At 41.2% G+C, this 14,038-nt stretch overlaps 1 protein-coding gene across 5 annotated transcripts in view; it reads left to right on the plus strand.

Moving 5' to 3' along the window:
* The window catches only part of rbm45 (RNA binding motif protein 45), a 42,511-nt gene extending 30,358 nt beyond the window's left edge, over nucleotides 1-12,153 (plus strand). For 3 of the 5 annotated variants that reach the window (XM_069935816.1, XM_069935815.1, XM_069935818.1), the window contains 2 exons: nucleotides 9,020-9,238; nucleotides 11,848-12,153. In XM_069935816.1, the coding sequence (XP_069791917.1) occupies nucleotides 9,020-9,212 (193 nt within the window). In that variant the 3' untranslated portion in view covers nucleotides 9,213-9,238; nucleotides 11,848-12,153. Of the gene's footprint in view, nucleotides 1-9,019; nucleotides 9,239-9,987; nucleotides 10,069-11,847 lie in introns of all 5 variants that reach the window. The other 2 variants (XR_011356838.1, XR_011356839.1) reach the window with 2 other exon arrangements.
* Nucleotides 12,154-14,038: the final 1,885 nt, after the last annotated feature.

A 14,038-nucleotide genomic window follows, 5' to 3' on the forward strand; every position in this document is an offset into this window, starting at 1 on the left:
TTGGGTATGTCCTTTGTGTAGGTTTGTAAGTCAAACCTCACCACTCCCCAAGGGTCTTTTCCACTTACAGACACTCCAATCATTAGGTAGAGGAGATTTCTGACTCCAGGTTCTCTCCCTGTGCCCCCCTCGCATGTCTTAGAGCTCCATCCCTTCATATTCCACGGGTTGTTCAGCCCCGCTTTTACTGCCAAAATCATGGGGTTTTTGCCTTTCATAGTATGGATAACGGCAACACCTATCAGGGAGGCCTTAGTGAAAAAATTATAAAGGGGTCTGCTGGACCCTTTGTTAAGGGGCTTTCTTATCCATCTAGTGTCGGGTCCTGTCCACCACCAAACCTCACCCCAGGACAGACATACATGTAGGCCCCACTCCGGATATCCTCTCTGAACGTTACACATGTAAACATCCTCTCCAGGACGCCTCATTCCTACCACACGCTATTACACTGCATAGATCGAACTGGAAGGTGCTATCCTTGTCTTTATCTATCTTCAGAATAACTTTGGCCCCGCATGGATCCGAACTACTCTGTTGGCTTGTTTGGCAACCCATCAGCAGGAATGCCCATAGGGCCCTCGGCTTTGTCCACATGAGTCTCATCATATTTTCCAATACTCGCTACTTGTTGTTTTGCCTTGGAGCAAAAGGCAAAATGATGCCAATTATTATCCCCTGGTTTGTCAATTCTTACCGACCTACCTGTCATGGCGGTAACAGTATATGGTCCAGTCCATCTAATTTCAGTCCAATGTACCTTCCCTGGTTTACGGATATACACCAGGTCTCCCTCCTTCACTGGAACTCCTTCAGTGTCCGGGTTCTCCTTATTTGCATTCGCCACCTGTTGTGAAACTAAAGCAACCCTATTACCCAGCATCTGCATATAATGGTCCAGTTCCACTTCCCTTTCTTCCCAATTCTTTACCCAGGCTGGATCAGTCTTTGGACCGGGCATGGGTCGACCCGTTAGAATCGCGTGTGGTGACAGGAAGGTATCTTTGGCCTTCTCTTGTCACATAGACATCAGTACTAATGGCAATGCCTTGACCCAATTCAACCTGGTCCCACCCAAAACCTTTCCTAATTTGGATTTTATCGTCCTGTTTGCCCTTTCTACTAGCCCCTGGCTCTCAGGCCTATACACACTACCGAAACGGTGTTTGATCCCTAAGTATTCTTCAACCTGTCGGATCAGCTCATTCTTAAAGTGGGACCCATTATCAGAGCATATTCTGCTGGGGACCCCGTAGCGGGGTATCAACTCTTGTGTCAGCCAGCCTATTACACTGTCCGCATCCTCCCTCTTCGTTGGGACAGCCTCCACCCACCGTGAGAACCTATCTACCGCCACTAAGAGATATCGGTATCCTTCCTTTGTCCTAAGGTCAGTACCCATATCTGTATAATCAATATAGATCTCTTTCCATGGGGCTGTCGGTACTGGAAATCGTAAAAGCGGGTGGGGTAAGGTGATCCTTTGGTTATACCCATTGCAGATAGTACATTCAGCTCTAAAGTTGTCATTGTGCTCGCGTAAGTGGGGATTCCACCAATGTTGTTTAAGCGTATTATAAGTTTCGGTGGCGCTAATGTGAGTCGGCCCATGTGCTGCTTCAAATAATAGCGGAAGTAATTGGCGGGGGGCAACTATCGTACCTATCGGGGAGCGCCAGACATGTACTGTCTGATTGTCATAGATGATCTCCTGTCGTGTAGCACCATGTTTCATCCATTCGTCTTTCTCACTTGGGCTAGCTTTTTCCTGTATTTCTATCAGGTGTTCAATATTTGGTGGGGGTCCCTCTCCCTCCTTCTCTTTTTGGTCACTCAACTTACTACTATTTTCTCTTCTCTCTAATTCCTCTTTTTTGCCATGGGACCTCAGAATCAGCCCCTGTATAGGTTCTTGATATCCAGTAACCTGTTTGGCTGCTCTGTCAGCCGCCGTGTTTCCTTTCCCTTCCTTTGTGTTTTGTAGGGAATGGCCTGCCACCTTAATTAGGCTTAGAGCCCGGGGAAGCATGACTGCCCTGACAAGTCTCCGTAAAACCAGATCATGTCGGATGTTTTGTCCGGCTGCAGTCCGAAAGTCCCTTCTTATCCAGCCTGGTGCTTCAATATGGACTGCACTCCAAGCTCAGCTCCAATCCTCTTATGAGCCCTATCACCTGCCAATTGTGCTGATGCCGGTTTGGGGGATGATAGAGGACTCTACTAGATAGGGTTCATCATCCATCCATCCTACCACTGCATATCCCCCCACATTACCTCTGAACTTTTATGGCAACTTCTGTCTGTAAATAACTCCCAATCCACCTCCTCCATGGGTTCCTCAAATAGCTTCTCCTTCAGCTTGGAATCTATCTTGACTCTTTCTACACAGTCATGCGTCTCCATAAATCCCGAGTTCAATCCTCTAGCCATGTTGGAATAGTTGTCCCTTGGCGACCTGAAGGTGATGTGAGGACCCTTAAGGGCGTCCTCCATCTTAATAGATCTGTTGGCCGAGAAGCTGAAGGCACTAGACATTAAAAAGGCTGAGACATTGTGGTCTGTATTAATAACGAGGGGATGACAGAGGACAATATGTGCGGTTTTTTGTATCGTTCTAGCTACTGCTGCGAGATATCGGAGACATGGGGCCTTTCCTCTTTCTACATTGTCTAGTCTGCAACTATAGTAACTCAATACCTTCCTTCGTCCTCTATCCTTCTGATACAGAACTGAGCTGACAATGCCCCCAGTTTCAGCCACGTCCAAGTGGAATTCTTTACTATAATCCGGATTAGCCAGGCTGATCGTTTTCCCAGTTCCTGTTTAACACGCAGGAAAACCGCCTCGCGTTCTACATTCCACCTGACTGGTTCCTTAAGCCTTCGGTGACCTATCTCCGTGACCATTTCCCTCAAACCCTGGGTCAAACTCACATATCCTGGGACATAAGTTCGACTGTATCCACAGAGCCCTAAAAATGCTAACATGACTTGTACTGTTGTCGGTTTTCGATAACCTAGTATCGTTTCCCGATGTGTCTCGGACATGGCCGTATCATTTTTACCAATGAGTCTCCCTAGGAAAGTTACCACCCTCCTTCCGATCTGACATTTCGACCTCTTTACTTTAAACCCTGCCTCACCTAGGCCCCTGAGTAAAACTGCAGTCCCCATTAGGCACCCATGTGCCGTTCTTCCTGCTAATAGCAGGTCATCTACATACTGAATCAGCGTAACATCTTCTGGGAGCTTCAATTTCACTAGGATTTCACTAAGGGCCTGATTGAACAGTCCTGGACTGTCCTTATAACCCTGAGGTAATCTAGTATATGTGTACCGATTCTCTTGGTAAGTGAAAGCGAACCAGTCTTGGCATTCCTCGGCTAATTTTAAGCAAAAGAATGCGTTTGCCAGATCAATGACAGTGTAGTATTCGTGATCTGGACTCAGAGCCCTAAGTGCAACGTATGGATCTGGGACTGGTCTCCCGATGGTCTTGGTAGCAGAGTTAATTTCCCGGAGGTCATGTACCATCCTCCAGTCTTTTCTACCTGGTTTGGGGACAGGCATGATGGGCGTGTTCCACATGCTGTCTGGTGCCGCCCTTAAAACCCCCCGTCTCCATTAACCCTCCTATCGTTCCCCTAATACCCTCCTCCTGGCTGGGTGACAAACGGTATTGTTTTTTCCATATCGGTTTCTGCCTGGGGTTGGCTAATTCCAGAAATACCTCCCCTTTTATTGCTCCCACATCGTAAGGCCCCGTTGTCCATATCTGTGGGCTCAGATCAGAAAGATATTTGTCTGAGTCCCCGTGATCAATATTTTCTCCTTTTATGGGTCGGTCTCTTTCTACGTTCTCATTTACTACCTGGTCCCATACTTCAATATTCAGTCTGACAAATTTCCCTCCCTCCGAGGTGGAATATCCCGGGACTTCCGTCTGCCTGTATTCACACCCCATTGCCTCCTTCACCATCGGTCCCAACTGTCGGGTGTGGTGATCTTTGGCAATTCCCAAGGTTACATGCGGTACACTTTCTACTCCTAAGTGGAACCACTCCATTTGTTCTTCTGTCATGACAACCATAGCAGCTATTCCCTCATTTCCCACAAAGATAAATGGACAATGTATCATTTCTATCTTCCCTTCTTTTAGAGAGTCCCACCTCTCCTCATACTCCAGGTCCGGGTGGATGGTATAGTTTAATGTTACATGCATGGGATCCAGTGGGTATTGGTACTCCCCATACTGGGGAATACTGGCCCTCCACTCAAAAAACTGTTTAATCAGTCCTGGGCCTGGTTCGTCATACAGTAGTCAACTCCAGAAAATAATAACCTCCACAGAGTCTTCTGAAGCATTGGTTGGGGTCATTAATACAAACTGTCCTTCCCTCTGTATTGTGTTCCCTGGGCATGTTAACCGAAGGCCCTTCTCAGAACATTGTATGGTTATCCCCAGTTTAGTAAGAACATCCCTTGCCAATAAATTAATCGGGCAGCTTGGCACAACTAGGACAGGTGTTCTGACCCTTTGTCGTCCAAATGTCATGTCAATGTTATCGGTATAGGGCTGTGTTTCCCTTATCCCAGAGAATCCTATAGTAGATAATGTTTTGCCCGAATATGTGCTCCCTGGGGGTTATTTAATTACGGTCGTTACTGCTGCCCCTGTGTCAATCATAAATTCAATTTTTTTCTCCATTCACCGTCCCCCAAATTTTCGGTGGCTCCCAGGGAGGCGTGATTTTTGATTCTCCAGGGCCCCGTCAATAATCTAATTCAGCACCTTCCCAAATATCCTCGTCATACTGAGGTGCCTGTACTTGTTGATCACTCTGCCATCCCCCAATTTTCTGGGGCCGATCGATGTGTCCACCCCTACCCCTTGCTTGTCCTCTTAAAGTTCCTCCTCTTCCTCTATAACCTCTAATAGAGGGTAATCCTATGCCCCTTCCTCTCCCAGCCTCTGGACAGTCCCGCTGGTAGTGTCCAGGATTGTGGCAGTGCCAGCATAGGGTATGTTCTCCTCTATACATGGTACTTAGTGGTCTTTCCCAACCATTCCTTTCTTGGGGTCCCGGATTTATCACTGGCCCCATGGCCTGTGGGACTATCTGTTGGGCCGCTAGTTTTATCCCTATTTGTTCTATGACTTTCATCAATTTATCGGTTGTCTTGTCCACTCCCTTCTGGGATGCACTTTCTGACTTAGCCTGTTCTGATTGACGATGTCGTTTGAGTGCATGTGTCAGGCATTGTCTCTAACCCCACAATGTCCCTTAATTTTGCTTGAACTGGACCAGGTAGTCTGTTTATTGTCCCATTTCGAAAATGAGCATTTCCTAGGGGGCTATGGACCGGTCTTTCTCCAGTCCCAGTTTCCCATAAGTCCCACACTCGAGAGAGGTACTCATGCGCACCTTCCCCTTTTAGTTGGGAGGGTTACCAAGGCGTCCAGACTACAGGGTGTAGGGAATGCTTCTCTAAGTGCTTCCCAAAATCTATTTCGAAGTGGGTCAAATTCTATTTCATCTCCCAATTTTCCGCTTTTGAGTGTTCTCTCTATTTGCTTCAGGGCTCCTTCTGCCTTCATTTTTATCATGATAGTTCTGACATCTGCAAGTGCTAATTGTTCCTGACAGGTTTCTCGCTCGAAACAAGAAATCCATGGACCAGCCCCATTACTTAATGGAGGAAGTCTTTTCATTAGACTCTCTAAGTCCATTCGTGACCAGGGTACATACTTTTGATTTCCCTGCCCCGTGATCAGCAATGGGCATTGATATCTCAATTTTGGGGATTTCTGTTCCATCTTTACTCTTGGAATACATCTATTTTGTCCTCCCTGTTCAGACACCTCTTCGTCACTACTGTCACTGTCCCCGTCAGGTCCTGATGTCTCAGAGTCGGAGGTATATCGTTCACGCTTGTCTCTAAGATAATTTCTTTGGTTAATGTCTAGTGGTTTTACGTCTTTCCCTTTCGTCCTAACTATGTCCAGGCGGGCATGTCTACTCTTTTCCTTTCCGAGTTCCCTTCTGTTACTTCCCTCCCATGGTGGGCCGTATCTCGTTTCCTCATCTGTACTACACTTTTCGTCCTTTACTCCTGATACTACTCCTCCTGTTTGGAGTTCTGCTGACAGTGTTGTAGTTATCTTTTCCATTTCTCTCAATACATCTACCATTAATTCTTTTTGTTCCTTACTGATCTGCCCTAGCACAATCACATCTTTGTTTAAGTTTTCAACGTTATCCTGAACCTTTTTCATGTTCCTTTTCTGTGTCTCTAAGTCTTCTTCTATTTTCTTGGATCCTGCGGGGGTCTCGATGTCTATTAATCCCCCTTTTATTTTAAGTAAAGGGGCCTGTATCTTGACTGACGTGTCCCCATTCCCGATGTTCCCGTCATGTCCCAGTGTTTCAATATCTGGATATAAGGGACGTGACTCCTGGGTCCCATCTGAGGTGTCAGGGGTACCTTGTGACTCAATGTATGCATAGGGTGGGGGTCTACAAGCTATTTCTACAGGGGCCATAATAGGTGGGTTATCAGGGAGACTAAATTCCTCGAATAGAGCTAGGACATCGCGGTAACGCATCTCCTTGTCTCTCATCTTTTTTTGTGCAGACTCTCGATTAAAGATTTTCCTTTCTATGTCTCGTTTTGTTTCTTCCAGCTTATCTAAGACCCTACGCTTTAGAATTTTGTTTCCCTCACCTGTCAAGAACATCTCGGCGCTCCCGGGTAACCACCCCATCTTCCTCCAGCGATCTACACATTTTCGGAGAATTCTTTGTTTCTCCAATGTCTCTTTACTGGTATTTCGCTTCTCTAATTCCTGATTAATTTCCCTAATAACTTGGTCAAAGGTCTTAGCAGGCAACTGTGCAGCCATTGCTGCAGGGTCGCTTCCTAATGCCTCTCTTAATTTAGGTTCTTGTCCGTTTAGAGGATCTATGTTAACAAAAATCGCCTTTAAAAATGTCTCCTTGCAGGCCGGATGACAAAAGTTTTTTAGTGAAACAGTCTCCGAGTCTGGTCCTCCGGTGGACCTCAGACTGTCCTGTATACTCTGATTGCTCATCTTCCACTCTCTGTTTTCCCAAAGAGGTCTGAAAGTTAAATTACAACTAGGAAACCAAATTTTTGGGCTATATTTTTGTCCAGTTTCCCTGTACCAATCTATGAATTTACGTAACTTTATCTCCTTGGTGATGCTGGGAATACCTTCATTTAACTTGTCAAAATATTTCGAATAAACTGTGTGTCTCTTAAGATTCTGTCAAGTTTTTCATTGATATCTCCTACCTGATCCGGACACAGCTTTTGCAGTCTTTGGTCGTCGCCCTTGTTCATCAGGCAGGCGTCTCTGAATACTCTTTTTGTCGTCTCAAGGTCTCTAATGTCCGCTGTGGTATTCCACCACGGCGAATTTGGGAAATAAATTCTTAAGTTTTCAAGTGTACAGACATCATACCTACCGGACATTTATAAGTGAGTCTTATACAATGGAGACCAATAAGCCTGAACCTTCGTTTTCTTTCAAAGCCCAACCTTCACGTGGGAGATTTCTCCTCTTAATAACTGGTTTAGGGCAGAAAACTCAGGTCCCCAATTGTTCTTAGACCACCTTCTCACTCTATTGGACTTTGCAACGTAACAATAAAGACTTTTTAAACTCTAGTAGTTTGTCGGCGAAGCACTTATCAAATGTCACTAAAACACCTTAAGGACTTTTATAGTTTTGTCTGTAAACACTTACGTGTTACAATCCTGGCAGGTGACGACCTTCAATTATGATCGTCTAATTTGTCCGATCTCCAGTTCTTACTGACAATCATAAAGATTTTAAGAGAGAGAATTTTGTTAAAACAGGCTTCTCTGGACCTTTTTGTCAGCCGGCTGAGATGATTGTCAAGAAAAACAGAAACCGTCGTCTAGTGTCCACTCACCCATCACGTCGGGGTCACCAAATTGTTAGGTCTGCTTTGTTCGAGATTGAGTGAGTCAGACACCAGACTGAGTCAAAATCAAGGTTTATTACCGGATTGTAACACTTGCAACTAACAGTGTTAGTTGGAGAAGGCGCATTATCCCGATATCAGCAAGTGGTGTTTTTTTTATACCTCAGGACACGCACTTAGTAAATTATCATACTATTACATTGTCCAATGAATAAGCTGTTGCTACCCTTCTCTGTTAGTCTGCTGCACATCATCTTGTTATTGCCACACTTATCTTGAGCGTACAAGGTCACACCTGCATCCTGTTACTCCTTAGTACTGGGTGACTCCTTCTCCGGTCCCAACTCATGATGTTTTTACCTTACAGTGATCTTGACAGAACTATGCATGTCATGATTGACAGTATGTTACTGGACCTTGTGTGGTCTTTTGTTTTGAAGGACATGGAATCTATTGTCACGGTGATGTGAAGGATGGAAGTGAATGTGTCTTAATGGACTGTATTTTAAACATGATCTGATTGGGCAGTTTAAATTAATAAAGATCACCTCTTTTTTCCCCCATCCCCTTTTTGGGGCAGGTACAGAGGACATTAAATGTTCAGGTTTGTTTGTCGGAAAATGAGGATAAAGGAAGCAGGAGCTCAAATAGATGAGTAGCCACGGCCAATTTTGAGAGGCTTAGTGATCCTCAGTTATTTATCTTTGGAGAAAATTATGGACGTTATCTTTACAGTTTTTAAATTTCTATTTACATTTAACTGGATTAATAGTTGTGTGTGTTCTCTCTGTTGATTGTCAATTTCCAAATTAATCTCTTAGATGTTTCACATTTCTATTTTAGATTATTTAATTCACTTAAGTTAACCTACCTCTTGGTCTAAATATTGCATTTGAACTGTGTAATATTTTAATTTGTGTGAGATAATGTTGCTGAAAATATTAAGTCTTGAGGTGAACTGAACTTTTAATCTTAAGAGAGCAATCTACGTATTTAAACTTCTGTAAAATTGAGTGTTGTTTCATACACTAATCGTTTCTCTCCTAGTCGTTTTGGGAACCTGATTGAAGTATACTTGGTGCCAGGTCGTAACATTGGTTATGTTAATTATGCTGAACGACACAGTGCCACTAATGCCATCGATATCTTACATGGAAAGTTTGTTAATGGTGTCAAGCTCAAAGTAATGTTAGCTGATTCTCCACGAGAAGAGTCACACAAGCGTCAACGAACACATTAAGGAATTTTGCAAAAGTTTTTACAGAGGTAAGCTTTTTTTTTCCTCCCATTTAGATTTCCAGGTCCAAAGATGAGGGTCAAAACTTGTGGAAAAACGTGGTATGATGTTTGCAGTTATGTATTTTAAGGTTTTTATTTTGTCGAGGCATATTGCAGATTCTGCAAGCTGATAAAAGGACATGAGTGGACAGGAAAAGAAATCATTGGGGTGAAAGATTAATAAATTTTCAGCATGGGAGTTTGACTGGATTATTTCAATGACAAATGAGGTTAAGTAAAAGAAGGGAAAGACTGGATTGAGACAAGAAGAAAAGGACAGTCACTTGTTTTTACATTTAAAAAGTCTTTGGCTATCAAAGATAATGCACTTCCAGAAATTTATTTTTCACAGCAGACTTGTAATCAACTAGGACTTTGCAAGAGACTGAAATGGACAATAAATTAACTTTGTGGTGAATTTGGTTGTTTGTACCTAATATGCCAGGATAACAACTTCACACTGTCTAATACATTCCAGGTATGTGCTGGAGAATAAGAAGTGGTTTTTGTGATTTAAAAATAGTGCAACTCTGACAGAAACTTTCAGACTTCTGCACATCTGCTCTTACCTGAAGTTGCTAAAGCATGATTACATTTTCTCCACAAGAATATTAGCTATGCCCTTATTTTTGTAACAGATTATGGGATAATGTTTTGTAATAGTTGGTTTATGGTTGACATTCTGGCAAGGAAAATGTGACATGAAATAAATTAATGCATGCTTATTGAATCCCAAGGAATATTTTATTTTAGAGTCCAGCAAAAGAAACTCCAATTTGGTTCTAAAAGGCACCAAATTTGTGATTAACGTTGAACAGGTAGGACAGCAGAAATTAAATACTAAAATGTGGTAGTTGAATATTCCCTTGTTATTAAAAAAAAATTATTCTCATAATTCATGTAATTTCTGTTTTACCTATTGATCTTCAAAGTCTCTTTAACAGAACTGGAATAAAACTTAATTTCTCCCTTGTTTTAAGAAATAGAACAGTTCAGAACATGCCTCTTGTGCCATTCTGCACCAAACATGTTGCCAAAGTGAAGCTAAAATTCTGCTGCTTGCACATCATACATCCCTCTATTCTCTGCATATTCATTGTCTATCAGGAAACCTCTTAAAACGTTGCTATTATATCTGCTTCCACTATTATTCCTGGCAGCCTGTTCCAGGTACCTAAATAAATAGATTTATCCTGCACATCTCCATTTACTACTCTTTCCTCCCCGCCCCCCCCCCCCCCACCCCCACCTCAAATGTATGTCCTCTAGTGTGTGATCCTGTGAAAAGGCTCTCATAATTTGATAAACTTTTATTAGGTCTCTCTTCAGCCTCCGCTCCAGAGAAGTGCCTCAGTCCATCCTCTCTTTATTACTCTTGCCTGTTAATCTCAGCAATATTCTAGTAAATCTCTTCAGTATCTTTCCAAAGCCTCCACATGTTTCCTGTAATGGGGTGACCAGAATTGCTCATAATACTCCAAATCTGGCCTAATCTAAGTTTTGTATAGCTGCAACATGATGACTTTATATTTTTTCAATGAGCAAGATTTTCACCAATTTGGTTAGATAATGATAGATTACATCCTGTTATCAAACTCTGCGTTTGCAGTTGACAAATACACATTAAATAACTTTCACCCTGAAGTATAGATGCTTGGCTAACAGAAGCATTATTTGGTACTATCATTGTTTCATATGTGTCATATTCCACCATTTTTTTATTTCTAATAATTTAGAGATACAGCACAGTAACAGGCCCTTCCTGTTCATGAGTATTTTTGCATAATCGGGTTACATTTCAAAAAGAATCCTGTAAAGATAACCAGGGCTTCTCGATAGTAGATTAAAAGTCTACTGCCATTAAAGACATACTGAAATTGTTTACAAAATTTAAAATGGTGATGGAATTCTTAAACTGAATATATGTCAGTTCGTGGAAATTTTTAATTATTACAAAACTACAAATCTTCTAAAAACCCATGAATTATAGGTTTTTTTTAAAATTTTCACTTTTGATGCAACTCGAGCCCCACCAAAAATGATCAGCTATTTTGACAGTTGATTTAGTTGATAACTGAACTATTCCTGACTACTTTTCACTTTAAAAATAGGGAAAGACTTGAAAGATGCTTAAATTTGTTTTAACATCTTCATATTAGCCTTGTTCTTGTATATTCCATACTTTAATTATTGTTCATTTCATTTTATAGACAGTGATGTATCAAAATATTCCCCCCATAAAATCATCTTTTTGCTTCTTAAAATGTTGCGTGAGTATTTATTTTTAGGTTGCTAGTTCAACTTGTGTTGAACCAGCCTATTAACTTTTCCCAGAGTTAAAATGATAAAAATACATTTGCTTTCAAATTTTTTTCCTTCAAGGCAAGAGACTGATGAAGTAATCTACCCTTTTCAGCTAAAGCCTTCTCAGGAACCTGAGGCACTGAGTGTTTCAAATATTTATTTTTAAATCAAATCATCTATTTTTCTTGATGGGGTTTCCTGGAAGATAATGTACTGTACATAGACTTTTCCGTGTTAACAGATGCTTTTGCACTTTCACAGCACATTTTTGATAAATCTTTTTGTTTCTGCAGAGTGAGGACAAATGACATGACACATCAGCTGACTGACTGGCTACTTGACAGTACACAGGGACTTCCACTCGTGACCTTTGCTAGTAACTGAACAGTTTTTATTTTCTGGGAATGGGCAGCAAATTGAAGACCTTGACAGTTACTGATTACATTGTCTGAGATAGGAATTTTAACAATATACACCTTGAAAAAAGTTGCTTTAATCCATGCAATCTTTGGATTCCACCCAGTATAATTTCAATTGTACTTGTTCTGTCTTCTTGCCTAACATGTACAGAGCAAAATAAAATTTACTTGTCAAACATTCTTTTTGTATACTTTTGAATGTCTCCGTACCACAACATTGTGACTGAAATGCACATTAAATTAAACTGTATTTTTTAGTAGACTAATTACAACAGATGCTGTCAGCTTCCACATTAACGTGTATTGATTTTACTCTGGGGAAACTGAGGGATATCCAATAGAATATAACAAATTTCATCTTAATTCAATGTGTATCCTCTGGTTATTGCATTGCAAGTTCTTTATTGTTTTTAAGAAGGCACTTAATTACATTACTTTTGTCTTGGCAGGTGGATTTTACTGAGTAGTGTTCAATCACTGTTATTCCAAATGTTACCACTTAAGTTAACAAATAGTTCAAATTAATCTTCATATGGAACTTCTACCTAACGAATAATAAAAAGGTACTAGCTCAGTGTTTCATTGTGGCCTACATATAATAAAGACATTACCCTGCCATCACCACCATCCAACGTTGCTAATCATTAAATGATAGATATCAGTGTAGAATGGAACTGAACTATTTCAATGTAGTGTTAATATTAACTGTTGCAAATATATGCAGTAGATGTATGGTCAATATTTTCAGTTGTAAATTTACTATAAATTTCTTTAATTTCTCAAATTTCTTGATTTGGTAGAGGCAAATTAGAGCTTCAAATCTATTCTTGTTCTGAGAGCATTTGAATCCATCTCATTCCCTCACTTATTGCCATGCAAACTATTCTGTCATATGGACATTAACTTCCCCCTGCCATTTCTCCTGCCACCCACCAACAGTTGCGGCAATATACAGCAGCCATTAACTTAGCAGAATGTCTGTGGGTGTGGGAGGAAACGGGAACACATGGGTAAAATCCACATGGTCACCAGGAAGACAGGCCAACTCCATGAATTCAGTCAAGGTTCCTGAGAAGGCTTTAGCTGAAAAGGGTAGATTACTTCATCAGTCTCTTGCCTTGAAGGAAAAAAATTTGAAAGCAAATGTATTTTTATCATTTTAACTCTGGGAAAAGTTAATAGGCTGGTTCAATACAAGTTGAACTAGCAACCTAAAAATAAATACTCACGCAACATTTTAAGAAGCAAAAAGATGATTTTATGGGGGGAATATTTTGATACATCACTGTCTATAAAATGAACAATAATTAAAAGTATGGAATATACAAGAACAAGGCTAAGAACAAGGCAAGAACAAGGCTAATATGAAGACATTCATATTATGACAGCAACCCTTAATGTGAACGTCACAAAAGTTCTTAGTTTTTTGTCAGGCAGAATGTTATAGCATGTCCTGCTATAAAAACAGTGATATAGATTAATTCAATGTAAAAACCTGCCCTTTTGGCCCAGTATGTCCATGCTGACTCCCATCTATTCAAATTCATTTTACCAGTGCAGTAAAAATCCCTGTTATCCAAAATTCAAGCAACCAGCAAAAAAAATAATTGCAGAAAATAAATAGGTAAAAAGTGCAGGTTTAAAATGGGTGCGCCTCGCTGTTCGTTCACCAAACAGAACAAGTAACCGGAAAATTCACTTACCTGGCATCTACCGGCATAGGTGCCGGATACCAGGCATTTTACTTTATAAAGCTCTGCCTAGAACTTCCATTTTTTTTGTTCCAGATTTTCTCAAATGAGATATCTACCTTCACCCATTTGGGCAGTGCATTACAGATACCTAACACTCTCAAGTGAAAAAATATTTTCTCGGATCCCTTTTAAACCTCTTGCCCTTTATCTAAACTTAGGCCTAAAACTTTTCGATACTGCGACGGAAAAATCTTTCCTACTATCTACAGTGCAATTCCAAATGGTTGGGATCAGGCCTATATTGGATAAATGAAATATTCGGATAACTGGTCTTTTTTTTAATCGCCTAGTAGCAATAACAAATCACTTGT

This window comes from Narcine bancroftii, chromosome 4 (genome assembly GCF_036971445.1).
Source record: "Narcine bancroftii isolate sNarBan1 chromosome 4, sNarBan1.hap1, whole genome shotgun sequence".
In the NCBI taxonomy this organism is placed as follows: Eukaryota; Metazoa; Chordata; class Chondrichthyes; order Torpediniformes; family Narcinidae; genus Narcine; species Narcine bancroftii.